Genomic DNA, 16,703 nt, shown 5'->3' on the forward strand with positions numbered 1-16,703 from the left:
CCTAATGTCCCATCTGTCACATGTATTTTGTGCTGCCATCTTTGACAGGTCTGTTACTAATTTATCCATGTTAAGGAACTCCTCATCTGACCGTATTATTTTAAAGTGATTTTCACAGTCTACAAGTTGAAAAGCTGTGTGTAGATCTATCAACTCTATAGACAGAGCGAAGGTTTTACGGAGAGATTTGGAGACACTATGCAGAGCAGTCTGCACTCTCAAAGATCACACTGTGTACATTTCAGGTTTAGTTTATTTTTAAAAAATTCTCTGTATAATCATGAAGATTTCTAAACGTGTTTTCACTTTGTCATTATGGCATATTGAGTGTAGAAAAACAACATTTTTTACTCATTTTGATTTTCAATGCAAGTTCTGTTGGGTTGGTTCTCGAAGTCTAAAAATTCCGCCATGCCTCACAAATAGATGTGCAAAGACATGTACACAAAATGAATCACTTGTACTTGGGTACAGCTAAAGCACAAAATTAAACCAGGGGTGCCAATAATTGTGAAAGCAGTTTTTGGGGGATTTTTTTTTTCTATTAATTTTTATTTTTTTTAGTCTAGAGTATTGTGGTGCATATTTATGTGGGGTGCCAATAATTCTGGAGCCCACAGGATATGAGCATGTCGCGTGTATGTCAGTCTGCCTTTAGCTGTGTTTGCAATGCTGTGGGAAGTTTGCCACAGAAAACCAAAAGGAAAAAATCAAACTCCCTGGCCACTGTGACAGATGTGTATTATATTTTACATCTTACCATTAACTGTGCCAAATGTCCCACAGCATTGCAAACTAACTCACTGTCCACTCTGAAAGTTGTTATCTTTTACATCTTACATAACCTTTTTATTCTATAATGTATTCATTCTTCTTTACAGACTGAACAGCTGTGACCTAAGTGAGGAGTCATGTGAAATTGTGGCCTCAGCTCTCCAGTTGTCAAACTCACCCCTGAGAGATCTGGACCTCAGCAGAAATAACCTGGGAGATTCAGGAGTGAAGCTGCTCTGTGCTGGACTGATGAGTCCAAACTGTAAACTACAGAGACTGGGGTGAGTAGTGCGGTGTTCTGTGTGACCTTAACTAAATAGAATTAGTGATTATGCTTCTGAAAAGCTCTTTCTCTCTCAGTTTACTACTCTGTCCATCAGCATTGAACACACAGCAAAGAAAAGCAGGATAAAACCTGATGAGTCTTAGGGTTGGCAGGTTTGTGGTTCCTTACCTGAATGTAAGGTTTCAGTGGAGTCTGTAGTATCAGGGCACAGGTGATGACTGGATGCTGGATGTCTGATTGATGTGGTAAAAACTGACCACCTGCAAAGTAAAATGTTTCAGGTCTGTGACACATTACAGTCTTCATCCATCTCCACTATTCACTACCTGCTATGAACTGTTATCAAATCCTTAATTTTACCCCACTCTCTGATGAAGGGGAGCTGTACTCCTCACAATACAGTACACCTCATTCCCACCTACAGAACAGGACTTTTGTGCTAACTGTAAAGAGCTCATTCCCACCTACAGAACAGGACTTTTGTGCTGACTGTAAAGAGCTCATTCCCACCTACAGAACAGGACTTTTCTGCTGACTGTAAAGAGCTCATTCCCACCTACAGAACAGGACTTTTTGTGCTGACTGTAAAGAGCTCATTCCCACCTACAGAACAGGACTTTTGTCCTGACTGTAAAGAGCTCATTCCCACCTACAGAACAGGACTTTTCTGCTGACTGTAAAGAGCTCATTCCCACCTACAGAACAGGACTTTTTGTGCTGACTGTAAAGAGCTCATTCCCACCTACAGAACAGGACTTTTCTGCCGACTGTGGCTATATTCTTCCTTGAATGAAATGATCAGAACACACTCTGCTGCTTTGTGAAGGCAGGAAATCTTTGCGGTTTATTCTGGCTAGCCATAAGTTCCTCCTGACTTGGCTTTAATTCCTCCTATCCTCTACCAGCTGCCTATGGTAAAATAGACTCAGTGTTATATGTTATAGTGTGATATTATATCATGCAAATATTGCACTCCCAACGGAGTGTGTAACCCTGTCTGTAAGTCCCTTAAGATAGGGAAGAGGGATAAAAACATGAAGAATTCTTATTTTAACCAATGCATTTTTTTCAAAATAACATGTGATGAGCATGCCTGGACGTAAACTACATTAATTGGAACTAGCCTAGACTGCTGTAACTGTGAGGTTACACTGCACCATGTCAATGTTCATGTAAACCTTTAATTTGGCAATTAGGCTATTATCTAACTTACAATGTTGACATCTAACTACTAAGATGGCCCAAAATAAATTTGAAAATGCAATTAAATTTGGCAGTACAGTTTTTATAAAAAAGAAAAAGATAGGAACAGTGTCGGTTACAGTTAACCGTTTAGAAAGTGGGATGGTATCAGTTGACAAAAACGGATTATTTGTCACATCCCTACCTCGTGTAGTGTTTTTACAGTGATATGAGTGCAGTTGATCGCACTGATTACATTTGGGAACGCGCTGTAAATTGCGCTTTGGCGTTGGCTTGTTCCCCTGCAGTGTAGGGAAACCGTATGTATCGTTGGGTCATTCCAATTATGCCATCCCACACAGATGGCATGACGAGGCTCAATGATATCAAAATCAACAAAATCGGCTGATAAGCCAGTCATCATCTTGGGTCCCTGAACACCCTCTCCATCCGAAGCCTGCCATTGGCAAAGCCCTCCAACAGTGCTAAAGCACCGAGCCCTTTTATAACCCTTTCACAAATAGTGGAATTGCTTAACACTTTGAATGAATCAGTGTGGATGAACTGATGCCCCAAGTCCATTATGAAAATGAATTGAATGTTATATTCCAATATAATTATAGTACATAATATAGTCAAAATATTTGAGTGAAATTGTCATTAGAACATATTGTCTGTATTTCACTACTTTGCCTGCAGGGTCACTATTTCCCTCTGCCTCCATAATGTGCGTACGCATGGGTCAAAGTTTCCCTAAATGTACGCATGAAAGTTATTTTTTTAGAAATCACATTGTACCCACATTTCAAGCCACATTTTTCAACTAGGTAATTAAGCAGGGCAATTTAGAATGTCACAATCAAGGAAATAAATATATAAAATAGGCAAGCTAAAACATAGACATACCATTGAGTTTGCCTCCAGATCCTTCATATAGGATTTTAAGGCATCTAATGAGACCCGCTCCTTAATTTTTATGTCTTTTTACAACATGTTCCAAACAGAAGGAGCAGAATACCTAAAGGCCCTTTTCCCCATTTCCGTACAGGCATTGGGAACAGACAGCATAAAAACATCAAAGATCTACTGTAAACAATAGTGTGTATATGTGGGCATTGGGAACAAACAAAGTTCAAAGATCTAATGTAAACAACAACTTCCAGCAGTTTTCTGCAATATATAAATGCATAGTGGGTGATGTATAAATGCATAGTGTGGTGCCTCGGGGTGGATCCTGAGGTGTAGTGGGTGATGTATAAATGCATAGTGTGGTGCCTCGGGGTGGATCCTGAGGTGTAGTGGGTGGGCCCAGCTGGAAACCAGACACAGGAGTCAGCAATTATCTGAAAAAATGTATCTTTTTATCTTTTTCGGGGTGTTGGTGATAGCGCCCCCCTCAGGGCAAGGGTAGGGAAAAACTGGAGAAATAAAAGGGGCCGTTCAGGGAAAATCAGCTCAAGTTCTTCTTAGACCGGAGTATGCTCCAGAACCTCCTTCCTTCTTCCCTCTTGGGCCATGTCAGGGCTGGGGGGGAAGCACAGAGGTACAGGGTAAGTACGTTTGGGGTTTTATTAGGCTCAAGTGTCCGGCGTCAGACTTCGGGTCTTTGGGTTTGCCGTCGGGGAAGGTGGGGTCTCCTTCAGGGCCGGTTTGTGTGGTCGGTACGGCAGGGTGTAGACGTTCCGTCATCTACCCGGTTCGGAGCTGGCTCTTCCTCTCTCTCGTCTCTCCCTCTTTTAGGATAGGCGCCGACTGACTCTGTTTGTAGCCTCGACCACGCCTTAAATCTCTTCCCCTGCTCATTAGAGAAAAGGGCTGCAGCTGGGTTAGTATTCTTCCACCAGGTTCACTCACGTGCGCTGTCCGGGGTCCTGGACTGCAGGTAGGGGGGTCTCTCTCCAGGGTGCTGATCTCCCCATCACCTCTCTGGGAAAATAGACTCCTTCACATACCTCTCCTAATGCGTAACATTTGCGTGGCTGCGTTGTGCGGGTCCTTCTGGGGTTCTCCACCCACGTAGTGCAACATGCAGGAGCAGAAGCCCCACAACATGCCTATGTGTTTCTGTGTGTGTGTGTGTGTGAGTATGTGCTTTTGTGTGTGTGTGTGTGTGTGTGTACGGGTATGTGCATTTGTGTGTGTGTGTTCAGGGTATGTGCATTTGTGTGTGTGTGTGTGTGTGTGTGTACGGGTATGTGCATTTTTGTGTGTGTGTGTATGTGTGTGTGCTCAGGGTATGTGCGTGTGTGTGTGTTTGTGTGTGTGTGTGTTGGTGCAGAAGCAGACCGAGAATTGACATAGCTGTAATGTTGAGGATGGGCGGAGAGGTAAACCCCTAGTCGCCACAAAATCCCGGAAGAGAAAGGAACTGGGATGTACAAATACAAATGGGGAATACTCCCGGAACACTGGGAGGAACAGAAAATACCACGGAAAAAAACTTTGAATTAGACGATAAAGCCCCAAAAAACGGCTCTGAGAAAATAAAAGACCCTTAAAAAACAGGGCGACTACCCAACCAAAATAAGTAAGTAGAGCACTGAAATCCCCGGACTGGGGATAAAATAAAAGTACAACCTAGCAAACGACTAGGCACGAAAATAAAACCTTGAGTCGCAGCTCAGGAGAAAAATACAAACCAAAATACATATACCGGGGACACCGTCCCTCTACCACCGGCTCACACGAGCACAAAAAATAAAAGAGAACGAAAACAAAGTACACACAGTAACAAACTGAGCACCTTCCTTACCTCTTTCTTTAACGAGTGTCAGAAACCCAAACCAGCACATTACCTTACTCAACAATCTCTGAGTCTACCTTGTGCTTACCAGCTTTGCGCCAGAGCGAACACTGGGCACCAAAGCGTCGATCAATAGTCAGCCCTTAAATACTCTCCGGGGGAACGCTCCCCTGGCACTAATGAGGGCCAGGTGAAAGCAATGAGGTGAAAGCAATGAGCCCCCTGGTGGCCCCAATCGGTCACTACACCATGACAATAGCGTATTTTGTACAATATCAAAAGCACTTTGCAAGTTCTGAAAGGCTTTGACAAGATTTGTAGCACAGCAATAAGTAACAGTATCATCAGCATAGAAATGAAGAGAAGCATTTGACACATTATGACCCAAACTATTGATATAAATGGTAAATAAGATGGGAACCAGAACTGAGCCCTGCAGCACCCCCATATGGATAGATGGCACATCTGAAGTGAGACCATCAAATCGAGTGCATTGAGCTCTGTTAGAAAGATAGTTAACAAACCAAGCAACTGCTCGCTCTGAGAGAGCTGTGTTAAGCAATCTCTGCTTAACACAATCTCATGTCTATGTATGATTGTAATGAACTCATCATAAAATAATTTCCAGGCTGTTTCAACGTCAGGGATTAGTTCTATCCTACTCCAATTAAAAAGAAAGAAATCATGTTTTAAAAAAAAAAACCCTGCTCAATAAAACGCCTTCGATTTCTCATGAATAATGCACGGTTTTGCCTTTGGCATCTTAGTATTTCTAACAGCAGCAACAGCACAGTGGTCACTAAGGTCATTGCAGAAAACACCATTTGCAGAAAATTTGTGAGGAACATTCGTCAGTATTAAGTCAATGAGAGTAGCTGAAAGATTTAAAATCATCAGACACTGGTCGTAACTAATCCCAGTTCATATCACCAACCAAAATAATTTCGCTATAGTGCAGAGGATAGACTCATTGGTGGCAGAAGGGGGTCTATAGCAACCAACAACAGTAATACAATGGAGAAAACAGAGCAGTACGTCTGTGGCAAACCGTAAAATCAAACAAGGTGCTGTTTGGAACAAGGGTGATGAGAATGTTGAGAAAAGGATGGCTACTAAGGCGCTCTTGATATGGGTGCGTTAAAAATGCCTTTATTGTACGGCTAATGCATAGGTGGGAAATGAAAAACACGCACTGACGCGTTGCGGCACACAGGCCTTCATCAGGGTGAATAAGCAGAGGTGAGGCTCAGTCAGGTGTACAGTGGGAGCAATAATGATTTGATCCCTTGCTGATTTTGTAGGTTTGCCCACTTACAAAGAATGGAACTGTGTAGAATTTTAATCATAGGTACATTTTAACATTGAAAGACAGAATATCACAAAATAATCCACAATAACAACATCATATCAATTTAATAAATTCATTATCATATTTTTGCATGGCGGCACGGATGGTGCAGTGGGTAGCACTGCCGCCTCACAGCAAGGAGGTCCTGGGTTCGAATCCCCGTCGGCCGGGGCCTCTCTGTGCGGAGTTTGCATGTTCTCCCCGTGTCTGCGTGGGTTTCCTCCGGGTACTCCGGTTTCCTCCCACAGTCCAAAGACATGCACGTTAGGCTGATTGGAGAGTCTAAATTGCCCGTAGGTATGAGTGTGTGAGTGAATGGTGTGTGTGCCCTGAGATAGACTGGCGACCTGTCCAGGGTGTATTCCTGCCTTTCGCCCAATGTATGCTGGGATAGGCTCCAGCCCCCCTGCGACCCTGATCAGGATAAGCGGGTTCAGATAATGGATGGATGGATGGATATTTTTGCATGAAATAAGTATTTGATCCTCTACCAATCAGCAATAATTCTGGCTCCCACAGACCAGTTAGTTTTCCATTAAGAAGCACTCCTAATCTCAACTCATTACCCAAAACACCTGGGTTACATCGTTATATAGCTGTATAAAAGACACCTGTCCACGCAATCAATCATATTCCAACGTTTCCACCATGGCCAAGACAAAGGAGCTGTCTAAGGACATCAGGGACAAAATTGTAGACCTGCACAAGGCTGGGATGGGCTACAAGAAAATAAGCAAGCAGCTTGGTGAGAAGTTTTGGGGGTTCTCAGCTAAGGGGACAGGATGACTTCACCGTATCGAGGGGAGGATGAATGGGGCCATGTACCAGGACATTTTGGGCGTCAACCTCCTTCCCTCAGTGAGAGCACTGAAAATGGGTCGTGGATGGGTCTTCCAACATGACAATGACCCAAAACATACGGCCAAGGCAACAAAGGAGTGGCTCAAAAAGAAGCATATTAAGGTCCTGGAGTGGCCTAGCCACTGTTAGAGGGTTGCCGGTTCGATCCCCCGCCCGGGCTGTGTCGAAGTGTCCCTGAGCAAGACACCTAACCCCTAAATGCTCCTGACGAGCTGGTCGGGGCCTTGCATGGCAGCCAATCGCCGTCAGTGTGTGAGTGTGTGTATGAATGGGTGAATGGGGAAGCATCAATTGTACAGCGCTTTGGATAAAGGTGCTATATAAATGCCTGCCATTTACCATTTCTCTTTTGTTAAATAATTGCCTTAGAATTTGGTGGATTATTTTATGAAATAATTAAAGAATAATTTATGAATGTAATTTACACAACCCTGTTTTTTGTATGTACCACTTAGGGATGCATAGGCACATAGGAAATGACACATGTATGAACTGCCAAGGTGAACATTATTACAATCACCAGTGAATTTTAATGTTTGTGTGTGTGTCCATGTGTATGTGGTTTCTCCACAGGCTGGGTTGGTGTAATCTCACAGAGGGCTGCTGTGATGTTCTGGCCTCAGTCTTGCGTTCTCCTCACTCAGAGCTGAGTGATCTGGAGCTGAGAGACAACGAGCTGCAGGATAAAGGAGTGAGAGCACTCTCTGCTGGACTGGAGGACCCACACTGTAAACTGCAGAGACTGGAGTGAGTACAAACAAACCCTTTAATCAGGGTTGGAAATGTAAATTTAAAAAAAAAGTATGTGGGGAATTTACATAGTAGCATTTCAGCTTTTTAAAAAACAATTGTAGTGACCAACTACTATCTTGTGCAATTGGCATCAATATAAGTGAAAACTCCAGGCAGAGGAGGAGGAGATTGTGGTCTCACATAATTTTTGATCAAGAAGCGATCTATAGTACATATGAGATGGGTAATGCAATGATCACATTTATCCATGATGGGGATTATGTAGGTGCACAGACTTCCTTTCCAATTTCGTTTCAAACTATAAACACAAGAAGAATAAGATCATTCTATATTACAGTATATAGTAGGCTATAATATAAAATGATATAGTAAAAGAATGATATTCGATATTAATAATTTTTTTTAATATTAATGTGTTTGTCACGGAAGTTATGTATTCTGTGATTTCTGCGCAAACATCACATTAAATTTTATTTAGCAGACACTTCAAGGTCAAATCAAGGTCATAGAACAAACAACAGAACAGGTCTGATTAGGTACAATTTGCATAGGATCGGTTATAAAGCAATGAACATAAGTCTAGTACGCAAGGTAGATAGGCCAGGTCTGTAAGTAATAAGGTCAGGAACTACAGTACTGAGACAAATACACATGTGAAAGTCCTAGATTAAAGTAGGTAGTACAACACGGGGCTAAAGTCTGAGACTGGTGAAGATAAGTGACAATAGATTAGCAGACTCCCGCAGAGGAGTCAAGGTACAGTGTGAAGATGTGAGTCTTCAGACTGTGGTAGAAAATGGGCAGTGAGTGAGCTGTTCTTATAGCAATGGGGAGGTCGTTTCACCACTGGGGAGCTAGAGTAGAGAAGCTCCACAGTCGGGACAAGCGAGAGCCATTCACTCAGCTGGCAGGATGAGCAAGTGGGGCTGGCATTTGGACATTCCTCGGCTGTGTCCCAATCGGTGCTCTTGCCTACTTGCACTGATCTTGTTTTTGGCGTCTCTGTGGTTTCCCTGTTTTCATGCTTTCTGTGATTTTTCTACAGTTTTGTACAGCAACTGTCAACCTTATAGTTGCCTTATATATACCTACAGTTAAGCATGCTTCTGAACTGCATAGCTCATTGTTTAATTAATGTGTGCTTTTAAAACTACACTCCGACCCGTATATTGCATAAATTCCCAGAAGTATCCACTGTAAAGTTTCAAATTGGGGATGATTTAGCAGCTAGTTAATCACAGTCCAGTCAAAAACTTCAGCCTGAGTTTAGGGGGCAGCCTATAGCGTAGTGGCTAAGATGCTTGACTGGGATCAAGAAGGTTGGTGGTTCAAGCCCCAGTGAAGCTGCAGTAAGATCCGTGCTGCTGAACCCTTGAGCAAGGCCCTTAGCCTCACATTTATCCCAGGGGATTGGCTCCTGCTTAATCCAAGATAATTCAAAGCCATCCAATACATCAGCCTATAAGTGTATTATACTTTTATCCTTGGAGCAGTTTTCTAAAAAGTTAAAGCGCTTGTTAGCCTACTGTTCCTACAGTTGCTACAGTGCGTTATTTCAATCATTTCCCACTACTGCGGCTAAGGTCTTTGATTTATTTAATAAATTAATCTTAAAAAACACTCTGTGATTTCTGGCTCTTTCAGTTTACTGTTATTTTCAACATCTTTGCTGTGACTGCTCCGTGACTTTAGTCCAGCATTTCCTAACCTTTTTCCTTCAGTGGTGCACTTTCCACATTTACAGAATCATGTCACACCACTCTAAAAAGCCAGTGACATAGGCTACACTGATGTGATGTCAACAGTAGCCATGAATGTCTCTGGGAGTTTGAATTTCCAGACGATTTTTAGTGACATTTATCTTGGCTTTTGTGAATGGGATTACATTTTTCCCGCAGGATTTTATGAAACTGTTATGACTGTACTTGGACTGCTTTGGTGGTGTGGTTTTATTCTTTTGTGCCAGAGGGCTCTGTCCCTGGCTGTGAGCAGGACACTACCTACACCAAACCGCCATAATCATACGGTGTTTGTGTTTGTTTTTCCTTTTCATATCACATTTTCGGTTTCATATCATTATTTCCATAGAGTGCACTAAGTTTGGGGGTGCACACCCGGCTGCTAGCTCATGTTTCCCAGGGCAAACACACGCTACACATCCACTCCATATTCACACCCGAAGTTAAATTGCGAATTTAAAATAACTTTGTTATTTTAATAACAAATGTCTTTGTTACTTTGTCACCGTTTATTGTTGTCCAGCAGTTAATTGTTGTGGAGCCCTCTGTTTGTTGTCTGTGTTTAGGTTTGTGACCTGTAGAATTTTTCATATTAAAAAAAATTTAAGACAATATTTAAAATGCATTGCATCTAATCTAATCTAATGTTGCTTTAATTCTGTCTGCTCATTAGTTTAATGTTAACCAAAACTATTTGAAGCCTACATGAACCACATGACCGCCTAGTGTTTTCACCCTCCATTGACACAACTCTCTCTATTGCTCTGAGGAAATCCAAAAGCAGAAGCCAACACTATCATTGTTTTCTGGTTACCAGATTACCCACTGCGACAGGAAATATGTAAAAGCACCTGGTTTTCCTTTCTTTTCAGTTTGTGTTGACGCAGAAGCAAACCGCTAAATGAAACACAAAACCAGTGTTGATGTAGAAGTGACCTTGGTGTAAGAACTGGCCCATCAGTCACTGCTGTGAAGAGGTCTGAGTAGTAGTAGGCAGGACAATAGGTCTGGGGGTGTCAGCAAGCTGCATAATGTGTGCATGAGGTTTGGGGGGGAGGTTTAAGAGTTATGCCGTATGTGGTTTAATTATTTTATAATACATCGCATTTGTGATATAATGTTTGTGAAGTATTATAGCATCAGTGTCTGCACCCTTAGAAACCTATAATACCTATTATGAAATCATATGCTGCAAAACAGTTTTCTAATAAATAAAGGACACAACTGAATACAGTGTTTCCCCGAGCATTTTCTTCCCGTAGCAGGGCACTGGTTTGAAGAATTTAGACTTCAAGATTTAATAAAAAGAATGAGGCAGGATCTTGCAGAATATCAGACTTTATTTTTCACGCAGACCATTAAGCCGAGGTGACTCTGCAGAGTGACCTCACATCATTCAGCAATACACCATCTTTTATACAGTTTCAGACGGGCTTATTCCCGCCCCACAGCTGTCCGTCTACCTCCCGCCACAATGATTTCTCAATACGTGATGAAGATAAGTCAACTCTGATTGGTTTGGCACCAATTGTGCTTAGTATTGTGGAGTCAGTGTGGTTCTAAAATACATGTTCCCTCCACCATTTCCTCGAGGGCCCGCAGGACCCACACCTGAAACCCTTGCTCCCCTCTCGGACCATTCCAGCTCCAGAGGGACCTCTAGTGGTCTTTTTCTGAAGTGCATACAAGTAGTAAAAAGGATTCAGTATAACTACCAGTGAATGTGTCTAAATAAAACTTAGTGCATATATTATATATTTCATATTTATGCATACCAATCACGTTGTTTTCATTGGTTATCACATTAATATGCTTTTGGTATGAGTGCATATTAAATACGTATTACCATACAATTATATGATGTATTACATTTCAACTTAATATTTCCAACAGTTGATGGTCGGGTGCATATGCAAGATTGCAAACCCTATACTTTTGTGGAGAACCAACTTGAATTTGGCCTTTCTATAGTGCTAATGCAGCAAGTCAAAAAGGGCTCACATTTCATTCGTATATATTGAGTTATTGTAATAATATAATTAAAGTGAAGCATCTATGTTTTATGTCACGCTTTGTAAAATTATTTATTTATTCAAGTAAAGAGTTATCAACCATATTTTCAGAAGAAATTTCTGTTTAATGGCAGTACAAAATTAAATTGTATGTGATGTCGGCATATTTGAACGTAAACTTAACAAAATGCTTAAGAATGAAGGCATGTATTAGAGATTAATTTAATTAAACAATTTAAAATGCACCAGAAGCCTCCAAATTGCATCAGAAAAATATAAAAATAAAAGCTTTTTCTTTTTGGCCTACTACTTACATTTTGGGGAACACTGACACACACAGCTCTGTTAGTTTATGTGAATGTGCTGTAAGGTGTGTGACACACACAGCTCTGTTAGTTTATGTGAATGTGCTGTAAGGTGTGTGACACACACAGCTCTGTTAGTTTATGTGAATGTGCTGTAAGGTGTGTGTGTTCTTCTCTCTGCAGGCTGTCAGGCTGTGGAGTCACACAGAGAGGCTGTGATTCTCTGGCTTCAGCTCTGTGTTCAAACCCCTCACACCTGAGAGAGCTGGACCTGAGATACAATCACCCAGGAGACTCAGGAGTGAGAGCGCTGTCTGCTGCTAAACTGGACACACTCACACTGCTGTAAGTACACACACACACACACTCACACTGCTATAAGTACACACACACACTGCTGTAAGTACAAACACACACACATACCGCTCCGCCCCCCACACACACACACACAAACACACCACCCTCCGCCCCACACACCCACACACACACACACATACCCCTATACCCTGCACACACACACATACCCCTCCACCCCACACACACACTCATACCCCTATACCCTGCACACACACACACACACATACCCCTCTGCCCCAAACACACACACACACACATCCCTCCGCCCCAGACACACACAGACATACCCCTCCACCCCACACATACACACTGTTGGTTGCTATTTCATAAGACTTCCTATTGAGCTATAGTTACAAGTCATGCTAGACAGACTTTTATTTTGAAAGTTGGGCCTTCCCAACAGGAGATGTGATGCCTTTCAAAAACATTCAATTTAACCACCAACCTGGCATGTGTGGAGTTTGTTTCAACGCACCTTCCTTGTTAGCTGATTCTCTTCGGTTAGGTACAGCCAAGCAGCGTTGGGCCATTCGATGAATGAAAGTATTCCTCAAAATGTTCAAGAAAGATGAGAAATTCTTGACCGAGTACAAAGATTTTCATGAACGACATGATCAAGAATGGTCATGCAGAGAAAGTTCCTGAAGACCAAGTCATACAGGAAGAAGGAAAGACATGGTACATACCCCACCATGGGGTCTACCATAAACAAAAACAAACGATCAGAGTCGTACCGAGGCACATCCCTCAACACAGAGCCCCTGCAGGGCCCAGATCTGTCCAACACACTCCTGGGAGTCCTGCTCAGATTCTGTCAAGAAAAGGTGCTGATGGCGGATATCGAGGGGATGTTCCACCAAGTAAAAGTCCATCCAGATCATGTGGATTATCTGCGTTTTCTATGGTGGCCCGATGGCAACACTGACATGAAACTGGAGGAGTATAGAATGACAGTCCATCTGTTTGGAGCCATATCATCCCCGAGCTGCCCCAACTTTGTGCTTCATTTATTCTGCGGACGACAACAAGGACAAATATGATGATGAGGCAGTAACTTCAATCAAGAAGAACTTTCACGTTTGAAATCGGTAGCCACAGAAGGGCAGGCCGCAATGCTGGTAAAGGAACTGTCTGTGCTGAAGGAGGGTTCAAGTTGGCAAAGTTGGTCAGCAGCAGTCGAACAGTGCTGGCTTCAATCCCAAAAGAAGACAAAGCAAAACAGATGAAGGAACTGGACCTGGATCGTGAAAGGCTTCCAGTTGAAAGAGCACTTGGAATACAGTGGAACATTGAGAACGACATGTTCACCTTTCAGATCAGCGTGAAAATCCAGCCACTTACCAGGTCTTCTCTCGATGGTCAGTTCAGTGTACGATCCATTTGGCTTTCTATCTCCATTCGTGCTGAAGGCAAAACTGATACTCCAAGAACTTTGTTGCTTGAAATGTGGATGGGATGACGCTATTCCACAGCATTTGTCCAAACCATGGATGAAATGGCTAACTGAACTTAGCCAGCTGTCCACTCTCCAGATCCCTCGTTGCATAAAGCCTGAAGACTTTGGCGAGCTCAAGACGGCACAAATCCATCACTTCAGTGATGCAAGCGAGCTTGGCTACGGCACTGCAAGCTACCCCAGGATGACGAACAAGAAAGAGGAAACTCACACTGTACTCGTCATGGCAAAAGCAAGAGTCACGCCGTTAAAACGATTCCTAGACTGAAACTTGCCGCAGCAACCTTGTCTGCGCGCATTGACAGAATGTTGAAGACCGAATTGCAGCTCAAAATGGAAGACTCAGTGTTCTGGACAGACAGCCAATCAGTGCTGAAGTACATCAACACACACACACACACACACACACATACCCCTTCGCCCCACACACACACACACACATACCCCTCCGCCCCACACACACATACACACACAAACACACACACACACAAAACCCTCCACCCCACGCACACACACACACACAGACATACCCCTCCACCCCACACACACACACACACACACACCCACACACATACCCCTATACCCTGCACACACACACACAGAGATACTCCTCCACCCCACGCAATACACACACACTCACACACACACACATACCCCCCACACACACACACATTCTCCTCCACCCCACGCATACATTTTACATTTACATTTTAGTCATTTGGCAGACGCTTTTAATCCAAAGAGACTTACAAGTGCATAGGTTCTACCATAAGTCAGAGCATCATATCCAGAAACTAGCAAAATACACAGGAAATGCTGTTCTAAACATAGTTGTCATCAGAATTTTTTTTTTAATTTATTTTATTTTTATTTTTTTTGGGGGGGGGGGGGGTTAGACAAGGATAGGGATATCAGAAAGGAGGGGCAGGGGAGGGAGGAGGGAGGACTAAGGTAGAGTTTGAAAAGGTGGGTTTTGAGTCTGCGTCGAAATAGGGGGAGGGATTCTGCTGTCCTGACAGTGGTAGGCATGTCATTCCACCACTGAGGAACCAGAGCGGAAAACAGGCGTGAACGTGCAGCTCGACCGCCAGGTGCACGTAGAGAGGGAACCGTAAGGCGACCAGAGCTGGCAGACCGGAGTGGTCTAGCTGGGGAGTAGGGAGTGATCAGGGATTGTATGTAAGGTGGGGCAGTCCCCTTAGCAGCCTGAAATGCCAACACTAGCGCCTTGAAACGGATGCGGGCGGCAATGGGAAGCCAGTGGAGGCCAATGAGAAGCCGGGTGACATGAGCCGACCTGGGCTGATTGGTGATCAGGCGGGCTGCAGCATTCTGGACCAGCTGGAGGGGCTTGATGGCACACGCTGGGAGACCGGCTAGGAGGGAGTTGCAGTAATCCAGGCGGGAAATGACGAGCGCCTGGACTAGGAGCTGGGTGGCTTTCTCAGTCAGGAGATGACGGATACGGCGTATATTATACAGAAAGAACCTGCAGGTTCTGGCAGTGGAGGATACTTGTGGAGCCAGGGTGAGGCAGTTATCAAGAGTCACCCCAAGATTCTTTGCCGTACGGGAAACTACAAAGTCCTCAACAGTCAATGAGAGGTCGATTGACGGAGAGGAGCAGGGATGTAGAGAAGCTCAGATTTGGCAAGGTTGAGCTTCAGGTGATGGGAAGTCATCCACGCAGAGATATCAGCCAAGCAGGCAGAGATCCGTGTGGTGATTTGGGTGTCGGGGGGGAAGGAAATGAAGAGTTGGGTGTCATCAGCGTAGGAGTGATAAGAAAAGCCGTGGGAAGAGATAACAGAACCAAGAGACATGGTGTATAGCGAGAAGAGGAGAGGCCCAAGAACTGAGCCCTACGGGACTCCAGTTCGTAGGGGTTGAGGGTCGGAGACTGCGCCCCTCCTAGTCACCTGGTAGGAGCGACCAGAGAGGTAGGAGGAAAACTAAGCGAGTGCAGAACCTGTGACACCCATCCCAGACAGCGATGAGAGCAGAATCTCATGGTTGAAGCAGAATCTCATGGTGTGTGTGTATGGGGGGGGTGGAGGGTATGTGTGTGTGTGTGTGTGTGTGGGGCGGACCACGCATACACACACACTCACGCACACACACATACCCCTCCGCCCCACACACACACACTCACTCTGTTCTGTGTTTCTTACAGTGTGGAACATGGAGGAGAGAACAGGATCAAGCCAGGACCCAGGAAATGTGAGTCTTTATCGATGCACACTTTCCATAAATACACACTGTACTGTGTGTGTGTGTGTGTGTGTGTGTGAGAGTGTGTGTGTATGAGTGAGAGACTTCATCATAAAATCTCTCACTCGCATAATGATGTGAATATGAATAATAATTAATGTCATTAATGTCTCTGGTGTGCAGACGGCTGTCGGCTCACACTGGATCCAAACACAGCGCACAGAGAGCTGTCTCTGTCTGAGGGGAACAGGAAGGTGACACACACACCGGGGAGAGAGGAGCCATATCCTGATCATCCAGAGAGATTTGAGTCTCAGCGCCAGGTTCTATGCAGAGAGAGTGTGTGTGAGCGCTGTTACTGGGAGGCTGAGTTCAGTGTGTCTGAGGCGGTATGGGTTGATATAGCAGTGACATATAAAGGAATCAGCAGGAAAGGAGGGGGTGAGGACTGTGTGTTTGGATGGAATAAAAACTCCTGGAGTCTGAGGTGCCGTAAACACAGTTACACTGTCCATCACAATAAGAACCTCACACACCTACCTGCCCCCCCCTCCCCCTACCACAGAGCAGGAATGTGTGATGGTGGTGCTGGTGCAGGAGAGTGTGTGTACAGGGTAGGAGTGTGTGTGGACCGTCCGGCTGGCACTCTGTCCTTCTACAGAGTCTCTGACTCTGA

At 44.0% G+C, this 16,703-nt stretch overlaps 1 protein-coding gene and 1 pseudogene across 1 annotated transcript in view; both read left to right on the plus strand.

The window, feature by feature from the left end:
- LOC133118904 (NLR family CARD domain-containing protein 3-like) overlaps window positions 1-12,354 on the plus strand; it is a 40,693-nt gene extending 28,339 nt beyond the window's left edge. The window contains exons 3-5 of the mRNA XM_061229185.1: window positions 882-1,055; window positions 7,768-7,941; window positions 12,187-12,354. Coding sequence (XP_061085169.1) covers window positions 882-1,055; window positions 7,768-7,941; window positions 12,187-12,352 — 514 coding nt within the window. The 3' untranslated portion in view covers window positions 12,353-12,354. The remainder of the gene's footprint in view (window positions 1-881; window positions 1,056-7,767; window positions 7,942-12,186) is intronic.
- Window positions 1-16,703, plus strand: part of LOC133118958 (NACHT, LRR and PYD domains-containing protein 3-like) — a 734,314-nt pseudogene that overhangs the window by 121,738 nt on the left and 595,873 nt on the right.

Source organism: Conger conger, chromosome 19 (genome assembly GCF_963514075.1).
Source record: "Conger conger chromosome 19, fConCon1.1, whole genome shotgun sequence".
NCBI lineage: Eukaryota > Metazoa > Chordata > Actinopteri > Anguilliformes > Congridae > Conger > Conger conger.